At 39.3% G+C, this 17,140-nt stretch overlaps 1 protein-coding gene across 1 annotated transcript in view; it reads left to right on the top strand.

Moving 5' to 3' along the window:
* The window catches only part of Gcn2 (eukaryotic translation initiation factor 2 alpha kinase Gcn2), a 137,156-nt gene that overhangs the window by 64,401 nt on the left and 55,615 nt on the right, over nt 1-17,140 (top strand). The window contains exons 8-10 of the mRNA XM_070083192.1: nt 8,475-8,648; nt 9,670-9,852; nt 14,772-14,939. Coding sequence (XP_069939293.1) covers nt 8,475-8,648; nt 9,670-9,852; nt 14,772-14,939 — 525 coding nt within the window. The remainder of the gene's footprint in view (nt 1-8,474; nt 8,649-9,669; nt 9,853-14,771; nt 14,940-17,140) is intronic.

Below are 17,140 nucleotides of genomic sequence, written 5' to 3'. Positions count from 1 at the left end.
CGTGTTAGATAAACTGAAGAACTTGTGGGAAAAATAGGGTTATGATCATGGGAGCCTCCAAAAAGCCAAACAACTTTTTTTTAGACCAACAGAAATAAAAGTGAATATGTAATTGTAGTTCATTGTCGTGATGTATTGATATACAGTGTATTATGTTTTTACTGCTTAAGACTGCAAATGCCACAGAAACAATAGTATTTCTTACCTTAAATTGTGGGTGCCGGTGTTTGTGGATGATTGTGAAGAGAGTGGAGATGCATGGTTTGGCCCTGCTGGGCTAAGGTGGATGGTTGTTAGTTGTCGGCAGAAGTAGATGGTACTAAAGTCGATAGTTGTATTGTAGTGTGCTTAAATTCTGTAATGGATCTCTGGGTTCTTTTACCCTGCAGTACATTATATAGCTGACAGTAAAGCATCATCAGATTGTCTAGACCCCATTTCAAAGCACTGCTTCTAGATTTGTCAGGTTCCTCTTCAGTGAAAAAGTCTGCTAGTTTAGCAGCAACATGGAACTGCTCACGTAACTGCTGCAATGTTAACTGTTTTTCTTCAGGTTCTTCATCTTCTTCTGTTATGTGGCTCCCTTGTATCTGTGCATCGAGTTCTGCCAACATTTCCTCTGGACTCCTGTCTTCATCATCATCATCATCTAAGAGCTTATCACATCTTTATCATTCAAATCTTCAAAACCATCACCTGGTAATCTCCTTGCCAGCTGAACAATTTCCTGAACCTGACTCTCAAGCAAGTGAAAACCAGTCAAAGAATTAACTACAGAAGATCATAACTTTCCCCAGCCTGCATTTAACCCGTAAACGGTCCAAACGTACATATACATTCACTACGCCAGTGCCCTGAATATTTTGAAAAATAACAAAAATAATTTTTTAATGAAAATAAAGAACACATTTTTCTAAGTGTTCTAGGATTAAAATAAAAAAATTAGGGTCAGTACTTACTGAGATATGAGTCTGCAAAGTTGGCACTTAATGCTCACCTGACGGCAACATAGAGTCCTGCCGCTTGCAGAAGTGTTGCTGATATACCATTTTTTCTCATTTTTATATTATTTTATATAATTTTCATGTTCTGATAATTACAATTTATTGTAGTTCATATCATTTCATAACCAATCTTTGTTCTCACACTAATATTAGGTGCTGAAATTGTACTCAAATTGTCACAAACACATTGACAGGTGGACAGGCAGGAGGACCAGGCAGGACTTCAAAGAGACCTGGACAAACTGGACACCTGGTCCAGCAAATGGCTTCTCGAATTTAATCCTGCCAAATGCAAAGTCATGAAGATAGGGGAAGGGCACAGAAGACCACAGACAGAGTATAGGCTAGGTGGCCAAAGACTGCAAACCTCACTCAAGGAGAAAGATCTTGGGGTGAGTATAACACCGAGCATGTCTCCGGAAGCACACATCAATCAGATAACTGCTGCAGCATATGGGCGCCTGGCAAACCTGAGAACAGCATTCCGATACCTTAGTAAGGAATCATTCAAGGCACTGTACACCGTGTATGTCAGGCCCATACTGGAGTATGCAGCACCTGTTTGGAACCCGCACTTGATAAAGCACGTCAAGAAACTAGAGAAAGTACAAAGGTTTGCGACAAGGTTAGTTCCAGAGCTAAGGGGAATGTCCTATGAAGAAAGATTAAGGGAAATCGGCCTGACGACACTGGAGGACAGGAGGGTCAGGGGAGACATGATAACGACATAAAATACTGCGTGGAATAGACAAGGTGGACAAAGACAGGATGTTCCAGGGAGGGGACACAGAAACAAGAGGCCACAATTGGAAGTTGAAGACACAAATGAGTCAGAGAGATAGTAGGAAGTATTTCTTCAGTCATAGAGTTGTAAGGCAGTGGAATAGCCTAGAAAATGACGTAGTGGAGGCAGGAACCATACACAGTTTTAAGACGAGGTTTGATAAAGCTCATGGAGCGGGGAGAGAGAGGGCCTAGTAGCAACCGGTGAAGAGGCGGGGCCAGGAGCTAGGACTCGACCCCTGCAACCACAAATAGGTGAGTACAAATAGGTGAGTACATTTACACCTGCCTTGGTCATTTACTATTGTTTAGGAATATTATTTATTATTTATTATCACACTGGCCGATTCCCACCAAGGCAGGGTGGCCCGAAAAAGAAAAACTTTCACCATCATTCACTCCATCACTGTCTTGCCAGAAGGGTGCTTTACACTACAGTTTTTAAACTGCAACATTAACACCCCTCCTTCAGAGTGCAGGCACTGTACTTCCCATCTCCAGGACTCAAGTCCGGCCTGCCGGTTTCCCTGAATCCCTTCATAAATGTTACTTTGCTCACACTCCAACAGCACGTCAAGTATTAAAAACCATTTGTCTCCATTCACTCCTATCAAACACGCTCACGCATGCCTGCTGGAAGTCCAAGCCCCTCGCACACAAAACCTCCTTTACCCCCTCCCTCCAACCCTTCCTAGGCCGACCCCTACCCCGCCTTCCTTCCACTACAGACTGATACACTCTTGAAGTCATTCTGTTTAGGAATATATACAAAGTATTTATAGGTCCCAGCAATATTTTGGATACACAGGAGTATAGAAGAAGAAGAAGGAAGGAGGAGGAAAAAAGGAAGAAGGAGAAAGAAGGAAGAAATTCCCTTGAAACAATGTGTAAGACAAGTGTTCAGTAACAAGCACTGTATAGCCCTTGTGGCTTAGCACTTCTTTTTGATTATAATAATAATAATCAGTAACAAGCATCTGGGAGGGCAGTGATAAGATCAGATATGAGATGACATTTGATGGGCTCCAGCGAGGGTGCAGAGATAAGACGAGATAGTGCAGAGATAAGAGGAGATAAGCTATGACATTTGATGGGTGCCAGCAGGGTGCAGAGATAAGGGATGACATTTGATGAGCTTGTATCTCTGATTATCTGTCTCCATGTCTTATTTCTCTGTCTGCTTGTCTCTTTCCATCTTTCTGCTTGTGTCTCTGTCTGTCTCAGAGAGAGCCACTGTGAACCAACAGGTATTCTTACACATTATATCTACAAGCACAGTATAGCACTTCGGATTTTTAGGTTATCCTAGGTAATTTACACTGTGTATAATTGTATTTGTGTGTACCTGTGAGACAGATAGACAGTGACAGATAGACAGAGACAGAGACAGAGAAAGATTGAGACAGACAGAGACAGAGATAGACAGACAGAAATAGACAGAGACAGACAGACCCTAAACTTGGGGTTAACATCACTTTCTTCTTAAAAGGGGAGTGTTAATATCACATTACATAAGTGAATCCTTGGAGTTTGCCCCACTGTTTGCTCTAGCTGGTGCTCAATATAACTGGTGCTCCCACAAGGTACTAAGTGGTCCCAGAATTTTTTAATATGGTGCACACCGAGTGTTAGGATCCATTCTATGCTGACCAGGCATCTCAGGCCAATCATGCCAAATTTGGAGGCAGGAAAAATAAAACGTATATTTACGTTTGGGGCACTAGTCGTAAGAACGTATATACGTTTGGATTGTTTACAGGTTAATGTTGATTGGGGCACTTCATTCCATGCACTTCTAGCATAGCTGATGGCATCTGCAATGTTAAATTTATTCCAGAAACTTGGTACTGCCAGGTTGGAGTCAGAGTCCATTGATGCAACTAGTTTTTTCATAACTTTTTTGTGTAGTTACACTTGAATGACTTAATAACTCCCTGATCCATTGGTTGTATTAAGGATTTTGTATTTGGAGGTAAAAATACAACTTTCACATGTGGGGTCACATCCAGCAAAGCTTGTGGATGAGTATGGGAATTATCAAGAATGAAGAGAGCCTTGAATGCAAGGTTCTTGCTGTACAGGTAAAACTTGACTTCAGGAATAAAGTGGTGCTTAAACCAATCAATAAATATTTCCTCTGTCCATGCTGACTAGTTTAACCTCCAAATTACTGGTAAGGTGTTTCAGCTACACCTTCCAAAGCACAAGGATTCTTAGAGCAGTAAATAACCATGGACTTACACTTGAAATCACCTGACACATTACCGCAAAGGAGCAAGGCGAAGCGATGCTTTGCTGTCCTGAAGCCTGGTACACTTTTCTCTTTCTGACTGATATAAGTTTTTGTTGGCATTTTCTTCCAAAACCACTTGTCTCGTCAGCATTAAACACTTGATGTGGCTCATAGCCACCCTCAGAAATAATTTCCTGCAATTCAGCAGGGAAATTACTTGCTTCTGTATGATCAGCTGAAGCACTTTCACCAGAAAACTTAATATTATGTAATTTATTATGCAACTTAAAGTTGTGGAACCAGCCTGTGCTAAACATACACTCTTTTTCAGGCCTTCCTTCCTTATCTCAATGGTCTAACCCACAGTCAGGCAGAGGCCTGACTTGGAGAAATATCCCACAGGCGATGCTCCAAATTTTTTCCCCTCCTGCAAACCGAACCGTGTTAAGTTAATTTTATGAAGTGTTGTATAAAATTGTGCCACAATTTTTCAATAGTGCAATAACCAAAATGTGCCAGATAAAACCGTGTATTATAATAGTCTACTGTAATAATAATAATGTGATTTTTGTTATTTTTAGTCATGCCAATCCAGAGATCTAAAAAAGTCATAAATGAATGAGCAGAAATCAGGAATGAGGAAGAAGGAAATAGAAAATTAAATGCAGATGATAAAATATCCCATGTAAAATAAGTAATAAAAATGATTGTAAATTCCTACAAGATCTGGATTTATGTATTTTGTTTTTTCAACAAGCCATCCATCTCCCACCGAGACAGGGTGGCCCAAAAAGAAAATACTTTCATCATCATTCAACACTTTCACCTCACTCATACATAATCACTGTCTTTGCAGAGGCACCCAGATACAACAGTTCAGAAGCATACAGTGGACCCTTGAGTTTCGAACGTACCGATTATCAAACTTTTCGAGTTTCAACTGCTTTTTTCGAATCAATTTTGTTCCGATTATCAAACTCGCTCCGTCTTTCGTATCACCGGGTACCGGACCTGTCCACCAGCCCACTCTGTCCATGTCCCAGCACAGGCGTCATGAGCAGTCTGACTTTGTTGATGCTTGAGTGAACACTAACCTACTCGCTTATTCAAACATTTCACTATTAATTCATTGTGTTTAGTGCTGTGCGACTGTGAAATAAGTTACCATGGGCCCAAAGAAACTTACTAGTGGTACCCCTGTGGTAAAGAAAGTGAGAAACACCATAGACGTGAAGAAGGAAATAATACAAAAATATGAGAGTAGTGTGAGACTTGTTGAGCTTGTCAGGACATATGGCAAAAACAAATCAACCATCACTTCTATCCTGGCAAAGACACAACAAATCAAGGAAACTGATGTTGCAAAAGATGTTGATATGCTGACCAAAAATAGACCACAGACAGTCGATCTGGTTGAGAAGTTGTTGCTGGTGTGGATCAAGGATAAAGAGATGGCAGGTGATAGTGTTTCGGAGGACGATTATTTGTGACCAGATTGTGTCCAAAAGAGGGATTTTGAAGGGTTTGAGGCTGACCCTGACCCTGACCCTGCTGACCCTCTGCCTGTTGTGGACTCTATTGTGGCATTGAAGAACACTCTGGGGCTGGAGGTGAGTGGAGAGGAGGTGGAAGAGTTGGTGGACGACCACAGGGAAGAGCTAACCACTGAAGAGCCGGAAGAGCTTCATCTGGAACAGCATCAGACCACAGTTCAGGAACTTGCTTCAGAGGAGGAAGAGGGAGTGGATGAGGTGCCTTCTTCAGTGATTAAGGACATGTGTGCAAAGTGGAATGAGTTGCAAACTTTTGTTAAAAAGTATCACCCTGACCAAGCTGAAACAAGCCAACTATAATGTAATTTCTATAAAATGTATTTTTTTGTGAATATTTTTGGGTTTCTGGAACAGATTAATTGTATTTCCATTATTTCTTATGGGAAATATTGATTTGACTTTCGAACATTTCGACTTGAGAACTAGCTCCTGGAACGGATTAAGTTCGAAACTCGAGGGTCAACTGTATATAAAGATATATAACATATCCCTCCAAGCTGCCAATATCCCAAACCCCTCCTTTAACCCTTTGAGGGTCGACAGGCCCTCTCCGAAACTCGTTCTCAGGGTCGGCCAAATTTAAAAAAAAAAAAAATTATTTTCTCTTATGAAAAGATAGAAAATCTTTTCCCGATCATAACGACACCAAAAGTTTGAAATTTGATAGAAAACTTACGGAATTATGCTCTCGCAAAGTTAGCGGTCTCGGCGATGTTTACGCATCGGCGATTTTGCCCACTTTGAGCCCCATTTTCAGCCAATTTCACTGTACTAGTCGACAAAAAACATGAATATTTCGCTAGAACTCCATTTTTTCTATCGAATGGGTGCAAGAAACCACCCATTTATAAATTCAACTATCCAGTACAGTGGTCAGAATTTAGCAATTTTGCCAATTTCACACAAATTTCAAAAGATGCCAATTTCCGAATAGGGTCCAGAATAAACAAGATAGACATTCCTGGCACTAAAATGACATTTCCTCTAGTCATTAGTCACGTCTCAAGGCCCCTCTTATATTCTTTTGCTTTCCACTTTGAATTTTTATTCTCACAAAAAATATAAGATTTACTGTTATGCAGACTACTGCATTAGTGTAAAAAATGGTATAAATTATATTGGTGCACTTGTGAAAGAATATTAGACTCACCAGTTGACGTGTATTGCACGCTTGGCACGATTTGTTTACTTTTGAAGTTTGGTAAAAATCGAACATTTCTGCTACTTTGAGCTCAATTTCAAGGCACTTTTCATTGTAAAACCAGTCAAAATCATCTCAATTTCAGTAATATGTCTTCCATTCTATAAAATGATACCAAGAAAACTAGAATACAACAATAAATACCATACGAAAATACACTGCAAAGTCGCTGATTTATTAAAAAAAAATGGTCAAAGTTTTTTTTTTCTCATTATGCACTGTGTGCTGCAGGATTTTTTTTAGACTGTGCACACTGACCACATAGACCCATTCCTTCATATGAAGGCCTACCAGCTTTCTCCCACTAGATTTGAGGCCGCTAGAATTTATGAGTACTAGTACGTCAAAAACCCCTACGCGTAAGACGTACTAGTACGACGAAAACCCTCAAAGGGTTAAAGTGCAGGCATTGTACTTCCCATTTCCAGTACTCAAGTATGGCTATATAAAAATATAAAAATTCTTCAATTTTTTTTTTATTCAAAAAGATTTGGATATATTGAGTAAATGAAAGTGATGGATGATAGAGTTAATGTATGTAGATAATAGGAGTAGAACCTTACCAAAATTTTTGCTGATATTGATGTTCAGTTTTAAACTGAAAGCAACACTATAAAAATTAGCCAATACTGATGTTGCTACCATCAAAATTGGCCGATACTGATGCCGATACCATCAAAATTAGTCATATCCACCAAATTTGATACCTATACTCAATTTTAGGTCAATACAGATACCTGCATAACAGGCTTCTTCAGTCAGATACAGAATACAACACAGAAGTAGTTTTGATATGATAGGAGGTAGTCAGTCTCTCAAGCTTGAGGAACTAATGGACTGACCACCTTCTACTAAGGGTGACGGACTGATCATGTCAAAACTACATATTTTGTCTCTTTTTATACATTCTCCTCTATTTGACTAAGGTAGCCTGTTGTGGAAGTGAAATGTTTTAGCAATAAAGATACCTAGGTGTTGCACATTTACCTTATTCATCAACTTACTGGTACTGAAGAATAAAACGTCACAATACTATGTCACTTGTTAATGATCCATGTTGGATTGAAACGTTGTCATAATGTTCAGTCTCCTAAGTGCGAGTTATTTGTGTATTGTATACAGTCGATAATAAAATAAATGTCATATAATTGAAATGGGGGGAAATGCAGTCACAGGCCACACCAAGAATATAGATTTTTTTGCAATACACAGACCATCTCCCACCTAGGTAGGGTGACCCAAAAAATAAAACACATGTACCATCATTCATTCAACAGCTGTAATGAGAGAAATATGCAGGCATTACAATTCAAATGACCCTCTGAATTGTAGCATCCCCACTCCTTCAGAATGCAGGCACTCTTCTTCCACCCTCCAGGACTCAAATATGGCTAACCAGTTTCCCTGAATCCCTTATTGAAAATATATAAGTGTTGGACAGAGAGAGAGGGATCTAGAATGTCATCATGGACAAAAGATTATAACTGAATTATGTAAATGATATATTGGCAAATTTTACAGTTTGAAAGATACCTATTTAAGTCATAAAATGAGGCACTATAAATAATTACTAAGTAATTTAACAAAAGGCTAACTATTTTTCCAGATTTTTCGTCATACAGAAAGCACTTGTAAATATTGTTTTAGGAGAGTTTCCTGCAAGTTTTTGTAACATTTAGAAATAAATTTAAATTCCACAGATTGTACCAACTTTACCATCCACCCTTAGCTCAGAATTAAAAGACTTCGTTCAGCGATGCTTGGAAGTTAATGAACAGCAAAGATGGACAGCAGAGCGTCTCTTGACTCATTCATTTATTCATAGTTCAACAGAAGAAAAAGAACTGTCTCCAGACAAAGAAAAAAGAAATGAGGCAAGTCATTCAAAATTTTAAAGTAATAGTTTTTTTTTAATCATAGAACACTAAATTGGGATCTCAGGTAAGCTAGCTGATGCTTAACCATGGGTATAGAGCACCAAGAAGCCACCAGTTGCTTAAACACCTATACAGTGGACCCCCGCATAACGATCACCTCCGAATGCGACCAATTATGTAAGTGTATTTATGTAAGTGTGTTTATACGTGTATGTTTGGGGGTCTGAAATGGACTAATCTACTTCACAATATTCCTTATGGGAACAAATTCGGTCAGTACTGGCACCTGAACATACTTCTGGAGTGAAAAAAATATCGTTAACCGGGGGTCCACTGTACTTAATACAGATACATTAGAGATTGCTTTTGTCACTGAGTGGATCATTGTCTGACAGTGACCTGATAAAACAAAATGCCACTACCACCAGTAGGTTTAATTGCAGCCATTAATTCAGTAGTAAAGCAGCCAAGGGAAAGTCAGTTTTTAGAATTTTTTTTAAGGTTTCCTAATTCTCATTTGAATTGTGTTAGTAGGTTTGTTGATGGTGTTAATATAAAGTATTTATGCTTCTCTTAATACTATGTTACCAGTTTTGGCTGCCAGAGGGTTTTGTTTAAGGTCTTTGAAAGCTTGAGGAATTTATTGCTCATGTAATATTTTGTAAAGAAGATAGCAATTTTAATCATTATTGTTTTTATGTACGTGTGTATAGGATGATAGATAACAAGCCTCCAGGAAGATTACCTAGAGTTCTGTCATAGGAGTGTGAAATGGAAGACTGTTAAATGCAGGAGTACTGATCCTTTCTTTTTATACCATAAATTTGCAAGATAGCATGTATCATAAATCTTACAGGTGTATACACGGTGCAAACTTACATTTAGTTTCCTGTGTGTTACCTAACTTTTTTATTCCTTTTCAATTTTGGAGGCCTGATCTGAGACCAGGCCGTGTGGGCTATTATCCTGGAACCATTAATTAACAGATATAATGGATAATAATAAATATTCTCATCAGACTTCTCCAAGCAACACTGAATCTCAAGCAGAGGATGAAGATGAATGCTCGGGAGCAGGTGACCATTTATTCTCGGAGGTCTCTCTTCATCTTCCCTCCAACCTTAAAGGGCATTCAAGATTAACAAGTGAATATGATGTTCTTGAATTGCTAGGCAGAGGGGGATTTGGTCATGTGTTTAAGGTAAACAGAAATTATATGTAAATTTGCATAAAAATAAGTAATACAGTATTCTGAAACACAATTAAGAGAGTGGTGAAGCAATGTAGAAAGAGAGCAAATGAGAGAGTGGGTGAGATGTTATCAGCAAATTTTGTTGAAAATAAGAAAATGTTTTGGAATGAGATTAACAAGTTGAGGAAGCTTAGGGAATGAATGGATTTGATAGTTAAAAATAGGAGAGGAGTTATTGAATGGAGAGTTAGAGGTATCGGGAAGATGGAGGGAATATTTTGAGGAATCGTTAAATGTTGATGAAGATAGGGAAACTGTGATTTCATGTATAGGACAAGGAGGAATAACATCTTGTAGGGGTGAGGAAGAGCAAGTTGTGAGGGGCAGGGGGAAGTTCATGAGGCAGTGGGTAGAATGAAAGGGGGTAAAGCAGCTGGGATTGATGGGGTAAAGATAGAAATGTTAAAAGCAGGTGGGGATATAGTTTTGGAGTGGTTGGTGCTTTTATTTAATAAACGTATGGAAGAGTGTAAGGTACCTAGGGACTGGCAGAAAGCTTGCAGAGTTCCTTTGTATAAAGGCAAAGAAGACAAAATGGAGTGCAGAAATTATAGGGAAATAAGTCTGTTGAGTATATCTGGTAAAGTGTATGGTAGAGTTATTATTGAAAGAATTAAGAGTAAGAGGGAGAGTAGGATAGCAGATGAACAATGAGGCTTTAGGAAAGGTAAGGGGGTGTGTAGACCAAGTGTTTACAGTGAAACATATAGGTGAACAGTATATAGATAAGGGTAAAAAGATTTTTGTGGCATTTATGGATTTGGAAAAGGTGTATGACAGGGTGGATAGGGGATCAATGTGGCAGATGTTGTAAATGTATGGAACAGGAGGTAGGTTATTGAAAGCAGTGAAGAGTTTTTACGAGAATAGTGAGGCTCAGGTTAGAGTATGTAGGAGAGAGGGAGATTATTTCCTAGTAAAAGTAGATCTTAGACAAGGATGTGATGTCACCTTGGTTGTTCAATACATTTATAGAAGGGGTTGTGATAGAAATGAATGCCTGGGTGTTGGCAGGAGATGTGGGGTTAAAAGATAAAGAATCTAACACAGAGTGGGAGTTGTCACAGTTGCTCATTGCTGATGGCACTGTGCTTTTGGGAGATTCTGAAGAGAAGTTGCAGAGGTTGGCGGATAAGTTTGGTAGGGTATGTAAAAGGAGAAAATTAAAAGTGAATATAGGAAAGAGTAAGGTGATGAGGATAAAAAAAATTAGGTAACAAAAGATTGGATATCAGATTGGAGGGTGAGAATATGGAGTAGGTGAATGTATTCAGATATTTAGGAGTGGATGTGTCAGCAGATGGGTCTATGAAAGATGAGGTGAATCATAGAATTCATGAGGGGGAAAAAGGTAAGTGGTGCACTAAGGAGTCTGTGGAGACAAAGAACTTTGTCCATGGAAGCAAAGAGGGGAATGTACGAGAGTATAGTTATACTAATGCTCTTATATGGGTGTGAAGCATGGGTGGTGAATATTGCAACAAGGAGAAAGCTGGAGGCAGTGGAGATGTCGTGTCTGAGGGCAATGTGTGGTGCGAATATAATGCAAAGAATTTGTAGTTTAGAAATTAGGAGGAGGTGTGGGATTACCAGAACTATTATCCAGAGGGCTGAGGAGGGGTTGTTGATGTGGTTCAAACATGTAGAGAGGATGGAACAAAATAGAATGACCTCGAGAGTGTATAAATCTGTAGTGGAGGGAAGGCGGGGTAGGGGTCAGCCTAGGAAAGGTTGGAGGGAAGGGGTAAAGGAGGTTTTGTATGAGAGTGGCTAGGACTTCCAGCAAGTATGCGTGAGTGTGTTTGGAGTGAATGGAGGCAAATGGTTCTTAGGACTTGATGTACTGTTGGAGTGTGAGCAAGGTAAAATTTATAAAGGGATTCAGGGAAACTGGCAGGCCAGACTTGAGTCCTGGAGATGGGAAGTACAGTGCCTGCACTCAGAAGGAGGGGTGTTAATATTGCAGTTTTATAACTGTAGTGTAAGCACGCCTCTGGTAAGACAGTGGTGGAATGAATGATGGTGAAAGTTTTTCTTTTTCAGGCCACCTTGCCTTGGTGGGAGACAGCCGATATGTTAATAAAATAATAAAAATTTAGTTACAGAAAGAGTGTAGTAGTAGTTACATGTGTATGAAGTTTGAAGAAAAAAGATTGTGTGGTTTGTCTTTCAGGTTGTCCAAACTGGAAAATTTTGTTAAATATTATCCTCATGAGTACTTAGAAGAATATCAGTGTGCATCTTTAGTTTGTGTTTCTTTGGCTTGCTGACATACTGTTTCTTATCAGTACTTGTAAGGTTGTGTTATTTAGTAACTTTAGACTCGTGTGTGCAGTGTTTCATTTCTTTTGTCTTCTGAAGGTACCAGTAGGTTATTATGTAACATGTAGCACAGGACATACATTAATACAGTACAGTGGACCCTCAACCAGCGATATTAATCCGTTCCTGAGAGCTCATCGTTAGTCAAAATAATCGTTAGTCAAGTTAATTTTCCCCATAAGAAATAATGGAAATCAAATTAATCCGTGCAAGACACCCAAAAATATTGAAAAAAAAAAAATTTTACCACATGAAATATTAATTTTAATACACACAAACTGAAGATTACATGCACAGTTACATGACACTTACCTTTATTGAAGATCTGGTGATGATTGAGGGGAGGGGACGAGGGGAGAGCTTTATCTTCTTACTGTTTAGAAGGGGAATCCCCTTCCATTAGCACCTGAGGCAGCAAGTCTTTTTCTGGGGTTACTTCCCTTGTTCTTTTAATGCCACTAGGACCAGCTTGAGAGTCACTGGACTTCTGTCGCACAACATATCTGTCCATAGAGGCCTGTACCTCTCGTTCCTCTATGACTTTCCTAAAGTGGTTCACAACATTGTCAGTGTACAGGTTGCCAACACGGCTTGCAGTAGCTGTGTCAGGGTGATTATCATCCATAAAGCTTTGCACTTTAAGCCACATTGCACAGATTTCCTTAATCTTAGAAGTAGGCAACTTCTTCAATTTCTCTCTCCCCTCCTCCGAAGCAGTTTCCTCAGGTCTGCCCTCTTGCTGTTCAAGATGATCTAACAGCTCATCAGTGGTTAGTTCTTCACTGTCCTCCACCACCAACTCTTCCACATCCTCCCCACTAACCTCCAACCCCAAGGACTTCCCCAATGCCACAATGGATTCCTCAACTGGCATAGGATTCTCAGGGTTAGCCTCAAACCCTTCCAAATCCCTTTTGTCTACACATTCTGGCCACAGTTTTTTCCAAGCAGAGTTCAATGTCCTCTTAGTCACTTCCTCCCAAGCCTTACCTATAATGTTTACACAATTGAGGATGGTAAAATGATCTTTCCAAAACTCTCTTAGAGTCAGTTGAGTTTCTGAGGTCACTACAAAGCATCTTTCAAACATAGCTTTTGTGTACAGTTTCTTGAAGTTGGAAATAACCTGCTGGTCCATGGGCTGCAGGAGAGGAGTGGTATTAGGAGGCAAAAACTTCACCTTAATGAAGCTCATGTCCCTAGAAAGTCGCTCTGCCACATCTGTAGGATGACCAGGGGCATTGTCTAATACCAGGAGGCACTTAAGGTCTAATTTCTTTTCAATTAGGTAATTTTTCACATTGGGGGCAAATGCATGGTGTAACCAGTCATAGAAAAAGTCCCTAGTGACCCATGCCTTACTGTTTGCCCTCCACAGCACACACAAATTAGCCTTGAGGACATTGTTTTTCCTGAACACTCTGGGGGTTTCAGAGTGATACACTAATAAAGGCTTCACTTTGCAATCACCACTAGCATTGGCACACATAAACAGAGTAAGCCTGTCTTTCATAGGCTTATGTCCTGGAAGTGCCTTTTCCTCCTGAGTAATGTATGTCCTGCTTGGCATTTTCTTCCAAAACAGACCTGTTTCGTCACAATTAAACACTTGTTCAGGTTTCAGTCCTTCACTGTCTATGTACTCCTTGAAGTCCTGCACATATTTTTCAGCCGCTTTGTGGTCCGAACTGGCAGCCTCACCATGCCTTATCACACTATGAATGCCACTACGCTTCTTAAATCTCTCAAACCAACCTTTGCTGGCCTTAAATTCACTCACATCACTAGTTGCTGGCATTTTTTTAATTAAATCGTCATGCAACTTCCTAGCCTTTTCACATATGATCGCTTGAGAGATGCTGTCTCCTGCTATCTGTTTCTCGTTTATCCACACCAATAAAAGTCTCTCAACATCTTCTATCACTTGCGATCTCAGTTTCGAAAACATAGTTGCACCTTTGGCAAGAACAGCTTCCTTGATTGCCGTTTTCTTGCCCACAATAGTAGCGATGGTTGATTGGGGTTTATTATACAACCTGACCAGCTCAGAGATACGCACTCCACTTTCATATTTATCAATGATCTCTTTCTTCATCTCCATAGTAATTCTCACCCTTTTTGCTGTAGGGTTGGCACTAGAAGCTTTCTTGGGGCCCATGGTGACTTATTTTGCAGGTGCAATCACTAAAAAGGCTGTGATAATATGAAATGTTCCAGTTGTATGTTTGGAAGCGACTGCGGTGGCTGGCTGGCTTGTAAACACTGGCACCAAAGGGACAAGTGAGGTGCGCTTAGGGCAAAGTGGACGCGTATGGTACGGAATGAAAAGCGCTGGTCGGGTTTTTAAGTGCTAGTCGAGGCAAAATTTTTGTTTAAATGAATCGCTAGTCAGATTTATCGTTAATCGATGCCATCGCTGGTTGAGGGTCCACTGTACTATAAATGAACTTTGAACAATAAAAATTGTGCTAAGAAAGAATTATTTATTACTTATGTATGGCACAGCATATAAAAATTAATTCTGCATAGTAATCCTTATCTGCCAGGTTCGTAACAAAGTTGATGATCGAATTTATGCCTTGAAGAGAATATGTCTCGATCAACAGACTGAAAAACTTAGGAAGAAAATTAATCGTGAAGTGAAACTCCTCTCCTCTCTCAATCATGAAAATGTTGTTCGCTATTACACTTCTTGGATTGATGAGTTTACACAGGTAAGTCAGTTATATTAAAATGCAGCTTGAGAAGTTAGTATAATAATGGGGCTAGGTAGGTTGGATTGTGAGGGGATGAACCCCAACTCTTGATCTCGTCTTATAACTTTCAACTGCCTTACATAAAATAGCTCTGTCATGTCTGTTATTGAGCTCTTATATAGAATCTGCTTCCACTGCAACAATGTTCAGTTCATTCTACTTCTTTACCACTCAAAAGACGAAGAAGAGTTTTCTGTATCTTTGTGTTTAATTTGGGTGTGTAATTTCCAGTCATGCCCTCTTGTTCTTGTTACATCATGTCCCTTTTGTTTTTCTTACTTCCAGTCAGCTACATAAGTAACTCTTTTTCCCTCAGTTCAGGGCACCATTTTGGATGCACTTTCCTGGACAGTCTCGTTTATTTTGTAGCACTATATGCATGAAATTTAGATATATAAATAATACAATATATGGCATAATTATAATTAGCAATATGTCTTTGTATTGTTATTATCACATGAATTTTATTATTTTCTCAATGAACCAGCTGTATCCCACCAAGGCAGGGCAACCTAAAATGAAAAACAAAAGTTTTTCTTTTTAAATTCAGTAATTTATACAGGAGAAGGGGTTACCAGCCCCTTGCTCCCAGTATTTTTGTTGCCTCTTATGACATGCATGGCTTACGGAGGAAGAATTCTTTTCCACTTCCCCATGGAGATAAGAGAAAGTAAAGAAGAACAAGAACTGTTAAGAAAATAGAAGAAAACCCAGATGGGTGTGTAAATATATATGCGTGTACATGCATATGTAGTGTGACCTAAGTGTAAGTAGAAGTAGCAAGACATACCTGTTATCCCATGTGTTTATGAGTGTGAAACAGGCTTCTGTTTCACACTCACTTGGCAAGACGTAGTACTTCCCTGGGTGGTTGCTGTCTACCAGCCAACTACCTAGGCATTTTATTACATACTATTAAAATGTTTTAAATTTTCAGTCTTAAATATTTTTAAAATACAGCATTAGCATTATGTGTTATAATTCTTGGATAATATATGTGTATATTTTTTTAACATACTAGTCATCTCCCACGGAGGGTGACTGACCCAAAAAAGAAACACTTTTGCCATCATTCACACTATCACTGTCTTGTCAGAGGCATGTAGGTATGATGGTTCTGATGTCCCTTCAAACAGCAAATATCCCAAACCCCTCCTTTAGAGTTCAGGCACTGTACTTCTCACCTCCAGAAGTCAAGTCCGGCTAACGAGTTTCCCAGAATCCCTTCATAAAATATTACCTTGCTCACCCTCCAACAACATGTCAAGTCATAAAAACCACTTGCCTCCACTCCCATTTACAACACTCACACATGCCTGCTGGATGCCCAAGCTCTTCACATACAAAAACCTCTTTTACCCCCTCCCTCCAGTCTTTTCTAATGTGACCCTACCTTGCATATGATAGGGTAGATAGGTGAGCAGTGTGGCAATGTTGCAAGTGTATGGAATAGGTGATAGGTTACTTAAAAGTATTTAAGAGGTTATATGAGAATAGTGAGACTCAGTTTAGGGTATGTAAGAGAAAGAGGGAGATTATTTTTCCAGAAGAAATAGGCTTTGGACATTATTATTATTATTATTATTATAATCAAAAAGAAGCGCTAAGGCTTTGGACAGGAATGTGTAATGCCATCATGGTTGTTTAATATATTTATAGATTGGGTTGTAAAAGAAGTGAATGCTAGGGTATTGGGGAGAGGTATGGGATTAAAAGATAATGAAACCAATACAAAGTGAGAATTATCACAGTTGCTTTTTTGCCATTGACATGGTACTTTTGGGAGAATCTGAAGAGAAGTTGCAATGGTAGGTAGATGAATTTGGGAATGAAATTAAAAGTAAGCATAGGAAAGTGCATGATTATGAGTTTAACAAAAATTTAGATAATGAAAGATTGGATATCAAATTGGAAGGAGGTAGTATGAAGAAAGTGAATGTGCTCTGATATTTGGAAATGGACTTGTCAGCAGACAGATTTTTGAAAGATGAGTTGAACCATAGAAATGACTAGGGGAAAAGGTGGGTGGTGCACTGAGGAATCTGTGGAGACAAAGAACCTTATCCATGGAGGCAAAAAGGAGAAAGTGCCAGAGTATAGTGGTACCAACATTCTGAGGGCAATGTGTGGTGTGAATATTAATCAGAGTATTCATAGTT

This window comes from Cherax quadricarinatus, chromosome 9 (genome assembly GCF_038502225.1).
Source record: "Cherax quadricarinatus isolate ZL_2023a chromosome 9, ASM3850222v1, whole genome shotgun sequence".
In the NCBI taxonomy this organism is placed as follows: Eukaryota; Metazoa; Arthropoda; class Malacostraca; order Decapoda; family Parastacidae; genus Cherax; species Cherax quadricarinatus.
Note: the sequence above shows the minus strand (reverse complement) of the source record. Positions and strands in the feature narration are given on the sequence as shown.